Source organism: Salvia hispanica, chromosome 4 (genome assembly GCF_029641045.1).
Source record: "Salvia hispanica isolate PSC_SH4W2 chromosome 4, Shi_PSC_v1, whole genome shotgun sequence".
Classification (NCBI taxonomy): domain Eukaryota; kingdom Viridiplantae; phylum Streptophyta; class Magnoliopsida; order Lamiales; family Lamiaceae; genus Salvia; species Salvia hispanica.
In genome coordinates, this window is record NC_142695.1 from 39,297,669 (window position 1) to 39,306,295 (window position 8,627).

Sequence of the window (8,627 nt, forward strand, 5' to 3'; positions counted from 1 at the left end):
CGATGTGACGGATGATGGGTATCCTCCGCGCATCGGGCGCGGACGATGGGTTACCCATCGTCCGCGATGCTGCAGGGGCATCGTCCGCCCCATTGCGGATGCCCTTAGTCATTTATTTTTTTGTTAAATATATACTTATTTGTTAATTAGGATTATAGTTTGGTCCATGCATGATGCGTACATAGGAGTAGGGGGTGAGACAGAAAAGCCAATTTCGAGCCGACTGAACATATGTTTAGTGCTTAACCAAAACCTCTGCAAAAGCTGCTCTTTACCCTCCCTACTCCGACACTATTATATTCTGTCTCTCTCTCTCTTCACACAAACACAATAAAATCGCAAGAATTAATTCCGAAATCGCAAACCACAATTTCACAAAATACAAAGACATGGCGACAGACAGAAGCGAAAAGAAGAGCACAAAGGCGCAGGAGGCGGAGCAGCTCCCATGCCCGCGGTGCGACTCCACCAACACCAAGTTCTGCTACTACAACAACTACAACTTCTCGCAGCCGCGCCACTTCTGCAAGGCCTGCCGCCGCTACTGGACCCACGGCGGCACCCTCCGCGACATCCCCGTCGGCGGCAGCACCCGCAAGAACGCCAAGCGCTCTCGCACCTCCCACGTTCCCGTTTTCTCCTCCGCTTACCACCTGCCCCCCGCCGCCGCGCTGGTGCCGTTTGCCACCGACGCCAAATTCACTACGCTGCTCAACGCTTCTCCGGTGGGTGGGATTGATGAGATGGGATTTGGTCTGACGAGGGCGAGCTGGCCGTTTGCTGGGCCTACGTGGCAGCTGGAGACTGGAGAGACTGGCTTTGTTGGGGCCGACTGTTTTGGATTTCCAGATCTTGCTATTTCCCCTCCTGCATGTTTTTTTAAATAAAACGAGTATTACTACTACTACTTTTTCTTTCTTTTTTTAAATCAAGATTACCACTAATTTGTAGGACTATAATCTATGTTTCTGTGGCATCAAATTTTATTTACAATGTGTCTACTACGAGAATCAATATCTACCTTTTCTCGCTCTCATTTACTAATTTTTTCAGTCTACTAGGACTATATATTATTTCCCTGTCACATCAGAAATGAAACATTTTTCTTCTCATTAAAAATGAAACATTTCTAAAATTGAACTCTATTTTTTCTTCTGTCTTACTTTACTTTTTCTTCGTTAACTCACAAAACAATACTATATAAAATCTTGTGTCGAAAAACAAATGTTGCATATTTAAAGGGATGGATGAAGGGAGTATATATTTCTCTCCTACTACTTCAATATATTGGTGACAACTTGAAGAATTGTAATTCTCCAATATGGAGTATGTTGAGTTTCAAGTGACACAATATCCAGTTGGAACGCTATAAGTCTCTATTCCAGTTTCTTGCTTTAATTATTGTGTCGATTAATAATATGTATAATTATTTTTGTATTTCTATGTCAAAAACTTTCTATTTGCCGAAGACTTACTAGGAGTTACGAAGTTTATGATTTCGAATTGTACTCAATTTGTAATTTACTATCTAAATGTTTCGTGATGATCTTATGATTATATTTTGATGTTAAATTTATAACTGAATTACAACTACTACTAAAGAGAGAATGAAACCAATAACCTAGAATCTCATATATTTGATTGATTAAATATTGTTTCTATCTGTTTTATTTAATTTGTTTTTATTTGTTTATGTTCTAATTAGTTATATTTAATATTGTTTCTATATGATTGTTTCTATTTCCCTACGTTCAGTTGCATGTGATTGAATTCTTTTGGCACGAGATTTAACAAAATGATAGATACTACTTTGCTTCTGTCCCATAATAGGAGTCACATTTGGTGTGAGAACGAGTTTTAAGAAATGTAAAGAATAGTGGGTTGGAAAAGTTAGCGGAACATGTAACCCACCTTTTTATATTGGTTCTATAATAAAATGTGAGTGAAGTGATTTAGTGGAATGTGAGAACTACTTACCATTTTATGGTAAAAATGAAATATAACTTTTATTGTGGGACAGATCAAAATAAAAAAATGTGACTTTTATTGTGAGACGAAGGTAGTACTATTTGTTTGTAGTTTATTTTAGTACTAATAAAAATGGTATTAACACCCTTTAAATGTGGTAATCAATTGGACATGTGTCGTTTATGACGTGGATCCATCAAAGAACTAAACGGTTAATAAACAAGTTTTGATTATTTTTCATCAGATTGTTTTAAATCCCAGCTATGTATGAAAAGCAAAACCTCTTACCTTAATTATAGTTTCATCAGATTGAAATATATGGGCGGATTTACTTGGGAGCTGCACTGGGCTTCGGCCCAATATGATTGCAAATATTTATTTTACCCAATCTCATGTCAATGCTAAACTCGTAGAATGATCCGAATAGTTAGGGTATAAATTATTTGTCCTGATAGTTCGCACCCTGTAACTCGAGTAAAACTAGCCCGGTTGATTAGACATGGGTACTCTATTTTCTATTTTTTCATCTTATTTGTTAAGTAAGTAGTTAATTTGACACTCAATGATTATTTTTATGATATAAATAATTACTATAATAAATTAAATCTCCATATTATATTTAATATACATATTTTAAGATTTTTGTAATAAATTAAGATTTTATTTTCTTTTCGGGCTGTAACCTACAAATAAAAACACTCCATTGTCATAAAGTTCTTTCACTGAGAGTTCAAATTTTTCTTTCTATCTCTTCTTACTTTACTAATTTAGCATTAAAACTCATTTTGTTCCAATAGTTACAATTTTAGGAAAAAATAGAGATGGAGAGTATATTATATAATAATTTTGGATTTTTCTACATTCAAAATTTGTTAGTAAAAGTTACTATATACTTTGTTGTTAACCAAAATTAAGAATCAAAAACAAATTTTCTCACTTTTATGCGTCTTTAACCTTACTTTCTCCCTCTTCATCTTCTCTGCTTCTCTTTGTTCCATTTTCTTCTTCTGCCATTTTTTCCATGACCACCATTTTCTAAAAATCTTTTCTTTCTAAATCTCTGTTTTTCTCCAAAAGTTCAATCTTTCTCCTCAAAAATCCTCCTCCATCCTAACAGACATGAGGAGTTTGAGCTTCAAAAAATTCATCCAACCCACAACTCTACGACTATCCTTACAAAATAAATCAAGAATTACATAAAATAAATTTCAGTATCAAAATGAAACAAATAAAACGCAAACCCAAGTTGACACAAACCACACTCACTTCATATATTCAGTTCGGTCCCCACTTTTTCGCAAATCCTAATATACAATGATACAGGAACAACACAATGTACAAACACAACTACATATACAAAATAAGAAATAAGAATAATTAAACCGATCCAACAGTAATTATGTAACCGATATGATAGGAGAGCGACCTGATGCAACAAAGGAAGTACATGACCAGTGAATATCTTACCAACCACAAATAGCAAACCATTGCTTGCATTCACCCTATGAACTGAAGATCAGGATCTTTGAAATAGCGATCTTTGAAGTAGCAATCACATGGCGTAAATCACTTCCCCACTGCTGTCAATATCAAGATCAGGATCAGAATCCAGGTCATCCATGTCATCGTCATCCATCATGTCTAGGTTGTATGAACCAACTGGATGTATAGTGGCCTCGGAGATTATCTGCATTATGGTTTCCAAGCTCTGCATGGGCTGGTCCAGCTCTTGGAATTGGGTTGTTTCGTCCATCAGATCTGCTGGGAGGTTCTTGAGAAACCACGGATGGTTCCTGATTTCAAGCATACTGATGCGCTGACCAAGTAGAAATCACAAAATCCCATTTATAATCAATAGTAGTAACTAGAAAATGAACATAGAATATCTACAGCACAGAAAGTTTTGCAATCATCCACTGTTTTTTATTAACATAACCATGCAAGCAAAAAATATGGAATATGTATCAAGTTATTGCCAAGATTCTGTCAAGTCAGACAACAGAAGATCCATGCAAATGTACTGGGTATATAAATTGAGACCTCGTGCACATGAATTGGTCTATTTAGCTCTATCCATTTGTATGCAATAAAATTGGTCTAGTGGTATTTCTATGCTAGATCTCTACTTCCCAAAGATTCATTTTAATTTTCTCAACAAGGCCTTAGTGATGACCTATAAACATGTTTTGCATATCATATCACTCACTTGTGCAGGATCAGCCACAAAGATTCTCGAAATTAGATGGCGGCATTCCTCAGAAATCATGACAGTTTCAGGAATGGAGTATTGAACATTTATGACTCTCTGTATTGTCTTACGAAAATCCTTAGGGTTCTCAGGATCTTCAAATGGATAAGCACCAACCAGCATTACGTATAATGTAACTCCACACGACCAAACATCTGCAAGCTGTAGGAAAGCCATCTTTAATATTAACAGATAAAGAACATTACTTGTGTAAATGCTGAAACATGGGTAGGATCTTCCTGAAAGCTTTACGAAAGTTCATGCAAGTTAGAGAGGGAGAGAAGAGGAAGACAGGTTAACCACCTGCTAAAAATGTAGCAAATTCAATCATAGTACAACTCTCTATGAACAAGGCAATGCATTGTTTTACCTTCCCATCATATTCTTTTCTATGCAACACCTCCGGAGCAATATATGCAGGAGTTCCCACTGTAGATTTTGGTTGTGAATGCAGCAAAGAAGACTGCAAAAGCAGAGTTACAATTTGATCATGAGTAGAAGATGACATTAAATAAGCAGACACTGGCGCACATATAAAATGAGAATAAAATACCAAGAAGCTGATCAAAATAGCAAAAACTTATTTGAAAATCTCAGATACTGGGGAGTTTTGACATGAGTTATAAATAGATGCAGAAGAGAATAACTTAGCAATATAACTACCTTGGAATACCCAAAATCACATATCTTCAACCTAGGAGCTGGGCTTCCATCCAACAGTGTGTTTTCTAGCTTCAAGTCCCGATGACATATTTGCTTTATCAAGAAAAATAGGAGAGAGATATTAGATTCAAGTTCTACTAACGTCATTGAAAAATACTTCCGATTGTAACATTCTGATACCATTGAATGACAGTAGCTCACTCCAGATATAAGTTGTTGAAAAAAGAAACGAGCCTGCATGACAAAATTTCGGAAACAACACACTAAGCAGTGCACATGGAAAAGCCAGAGTCAAGGGAAAACAAACATTTAGAGCAAATAAAGGACCTCATCCTCGCTGAATCGTCCTGCATTAGATATGCGTTCAAATAACTCTCCTCCAGATGCGTACTCCATCACAATAGCGAGATGGGTGGGTGTTAAAATCACCTGAAGTGCAGCATTCAGAAGTGCTGCTCACAATAAATATCTCTAAATTCATGTAATTGCCAATAGAGTATCCATAACAAACCTCTCTAAATCTGACAATGTTTGGATGCCTCAAAGACCTGTGATTGATAATTTCTCTCTGAATATTTTCATCTATCTGCATTCCACACATTACTTTGTTGTGATTCATGACATTTTATTGGAACAAGTCTCTATTGCAATATAAGTATAACACTAGACAAGAAAAAGATGTAAAGACAAGCATCAATTTCGGAACTGAGATAATCCCATATCATGACATCAAAACCAGCTTAGTAGGCACCATAGTAATTGGTAGAACCTCAAGCAGAAAAATCTGAACACAGAAATCAGAGAATGATCTCTTCGGAACTTTTGTAGACATTATGGGATGCAAAGCAGATTAAACAAAACAGACATTATGGACTTTTTGAATTATCATGATAATCTTCAATATAAATTTTAGAAGATATTTGTTGGGAGAAATAATTAGAAATTTAAGAGTTGTATGACTGAAAAACAAATAGTTTCTAGCTTAACACCCCAATAGCCAGTTCTACATGCAGAAAGAGGATATCTTAAACAGGCATCATGTGCACTTAAGTAATAACTGACCGAGCAGCCTCTCGCGATGTATTTAATAGCAACTTGTTCATTTGACTGTTTGTATCTCATGAGCCGGGTCACTCCGAAATTCCCAGATCCAATATCCTTAATAAAATCATATTGATCGTTATTGTGCACAATTTGCACGCTACATGGAAATCTCTTTTGGGCAGAAAACTCCATTCAATAGCTAATTAACACAAGCGCGAACTCTACTAAAATGGGTATGAACTGCACTCGCTTTTACTTGAACTCTTTTGACCGGATCTGATGATAAACCAGCAGGTGAGGGGGGAAACGCAAAAAAGGTGGTGGTCAAATTGAGGAAGAAATAAAAGAGTGAGGCAGTAGAGGTCAGATGATTTTATGTACTATGTATGAAAGCATGTATGCGGTGGGGGGATGTGCGCGCACGAGAGATGCTTCCTATGCGCTCTTAAGTAGAAACTGAACCATAGAGCAATTAGTGATGATATAGGGCACTGAATTAAAAATCTTGATTCAGATGCATTGTATACTATCAGAATAAGGTTGTGGAGATGTAAGGGTTGACGAAAGTATAATGTCGTTTAGCAGTAGTTGGACAGTTAAATAAACAACGATTTTCTTTCCTACATAGCACCGCATTTCCTTTTTTTTTATGAATGTGAGAGTGAAATGTTAGGTTTCATTTGGTAATAAACGACAAACGCTTACCGCATAAAATTAATTGTGCGCTTAAGAGCCGTGATTGATGACATCAGTAAACATGCACCTTCACTCACAAACACTCATTAGAGGAATTTGGGGAGGTGGATGCGGGGAGAGATCATGCCTGTACTAAATTATATATCTTTGATTCAACTCCCTTCTTGCATGCGCGCTCCCCCCGAAGCGCACACTATAATAAGAGGTCGAAATTGATTGGTAGCGTACTCAATCAAACGGGTTATTTTCTCCCTGACTACGCATCCCATACTACCCCCCATAAACTGAAAATCCATAACCCCAATTGCCACGGGAATACCATTTAGTTGACCTATGCCTGTTTGAATAGCCTCAGTTAATCCTGTCTTTCTTTGATAAGAATCAATCCGATCTTTATAACGCGCCTCCTCCGAATGAAATCCAATGGGATCCACGGAGATCATGTCTTCATCCATAGGTTCCCAAGTCCCGGGATCAATCGAAACTTCGATTCTTTCTGAACTACTAATTTTCAAATTAGACTCTTTCAAATATATAGAATTCTATGCTTGGCACTTATTGCGATTTGTGATAGGCTGAATCAGTGAGTAGTTATTTCTCATACCTTTCCGAGCTAGAAGAAGGTTTTTTATTTTTCTACAATTCTTATATGATCTGTAAGCATGAATAGCTATATCTCAATGAAGTCAAACTTTAGAAATTTCTCCTACTTGAATCACAAGATGCAGCGAAGAAACGATTTGTTGTTTTTGCGTATTATAGGGAGGAGAAACCGCTTTCCTAAACATTTCAATCCAACAATAATTGGTGGAGTAATTCCTTACATTACTAAATTCTTGGTAAGTTCTTGCTAGACTTAGCAACAATGAGATTAACAATTGTAATGAGAGAAAGGGAATGCCTTTACAACTTTCAACATTATTACAAGCGCTATCACGTACGCAAAACAGCTCATGTCCTAATTCAGGTTTGAGTGATCCTGCCTGGCTAAAGTGGTTAATGACTTGCTATTATAGCCACTGCAATTGAATCTTAGATTCCATTCATAACTCTAGCATTTTGGACACTACAAATACAGATTGATTACATTCCAGCAGTTTCAGCTTGCTTATCCTTTGTTCAGTTAATAGCTCTGCAATAACAAATTGAGGCACACACTAGTGCAACCACCCTAATTAAATTGAAATTATGTTAAATAAACTCTAAATACAGATTAAAAACCCTAATTTTGGGTTAATAAAACCTAATTGGGAATGATGAAAGCTTTTGCCTAACAAATTAACCACCTTAATTGGCCTTTTTAAACCGAACTAAGGTCGCCAATCAAAATATAAGTTTGAAAACTGAAAAGAGGTTCCTATTACGATTCCCCAATCCGAATCCAACCAAAAATCAACCGAATTAATTAATCAAGTGAAAAACAAGGTTAGCAAAGGAAACAAACTGACCCTGTCGCCTCGCTCAATATACTTGACCGCAACAAGCTCTTTGGTCTGCTTATCCGTCATCAATCGGGCGATACCGAAATTACCGGAGCCGATATCTCGAACAAAGTCGTAGCGATCGCTGTCGTGCATGATCGGCATATCCATACCAGGAGGCAAGGCCATCGGTGCCCGATACGTTTCAGCTTGTATAACCTCGAAATCTCCGTCTCCGTTGACCGAGACACAGACTACTCGAAGTAGCGAACGGCGGTGGGTTTTTCGACGGGGAACACGAGATTGGCACAGTGGCTAACTGGGGAGCAGTAGAGCGATGGTTGTGATGACAGATACTGTGGATGCGATTATTATCTTCTCCTTGCGCTTGTGATTGTGAGGAAGACGAAACGCAATCGCAACGATGTCGTTTTAACTCTAGTTCTCCATACTCTCTTCTTCTCTACGATAAGTTATTACTATAATAATCAAAATGTAAGTGAAATGGACACCGGGGATCTGTGGCGCAATGGTAGCGCGTCTGACTCCAGATCAGAAGGTTGCGTGTTCGATTCACGTCGGGTTCA

At 37.3% G+C, this 8,627-nt stretch overlaps 2 protein-coding genes and 1 non-coding gene across 3 annotated transcripts; 2 read left to right on the top strand and 1 right to left on the bottom strand.

Moving 5' to 3' along the window:
• The first annotated feature begins 219 nt into the window (after positions 1-219).
• Positions 220-1,032, top strand: LOC125197476 (dof zinc finger protein DOF3.4-like). The gene has a single exon (XM_048096225.2). The coding sequence runs from the start codon at positions 390-392 to the stop codon at positions 885-887; it is 498 nt and encodes a 165-aa protein (XP_047952182.2). The 5' UTR covers positions 220-389; the 3' UTR covers positions 888-1,032.
• Positions 1,033-3,214: 2,182 nt separating this feature from the next.
• On the bottom strand, positions 3,215-8,444 carry SNRK2.3 (sucrose nonfermenting 1(SNF1)-related protein kinase 2.3). The gene is made up of 8 exons (XM_048094222.2): positions 8,068-8,444; positions 5,391-5,465; positions 5,207-5,308; positions 5,060-5,113; positions 4,880-4,972; positions 4,587-4,679; positions 4,175-4,378; positions 3,215-3,784 (listed from the first exon to the last, which is right to left on the bottom strand). Exons 1-8 carry the CDS (start codon positions 8,227-8,229, stop codon positions 3,521-3,523), a joined length of 1,047 nt encoding a protein of 348 aa, XP_047950179.1. The 5' UTR covers positions 8,230-8,444; the 3' UTR covers positions 3,215-3,520.
• A 111-nt stretch (positions 8,445-8,555) lies between these two features.
• Positions 8,556-8,627, top strand: TRNAW-CCA (transfer RNA tryptophan (anticodon CCA)). The gene has a single exon. It is a non-coding gene; the product is annotated as a tRNA-Trp (tRNA).

Bases quoted from the DNA above. Each gene is read 5' to 3' on its own strand.
- LOC125197476 (XM_048096225.2), top strand. From the start codon at position 390: ATGGCGACAGACAGAAGCGAAAAGAAGAGCACAAAGGCGCAGGAGGCG.
- SNRK2.3 (XM_048094222.2), bottom strand. From the start codon at position 8,229: ATGGCCTTGCCTCCTGGTATGGATATGCCGATCATGCACGACAGCGAT. The intron at 5,114-5,206 runs GTCCTTTATTTG...TTTGTCATGCAG, and splicing joins GACGATTCAGCGAGGATGAG to GCTCGTTTCTTTTTTCAACA. The intron at 3,785-4,174 runs GTGAGTGATATG...CTACTTGGTCAG, and splicing joins TTGTGGCTGATCCTGCACAA to CGCATCAGTATGCTTGAAAT.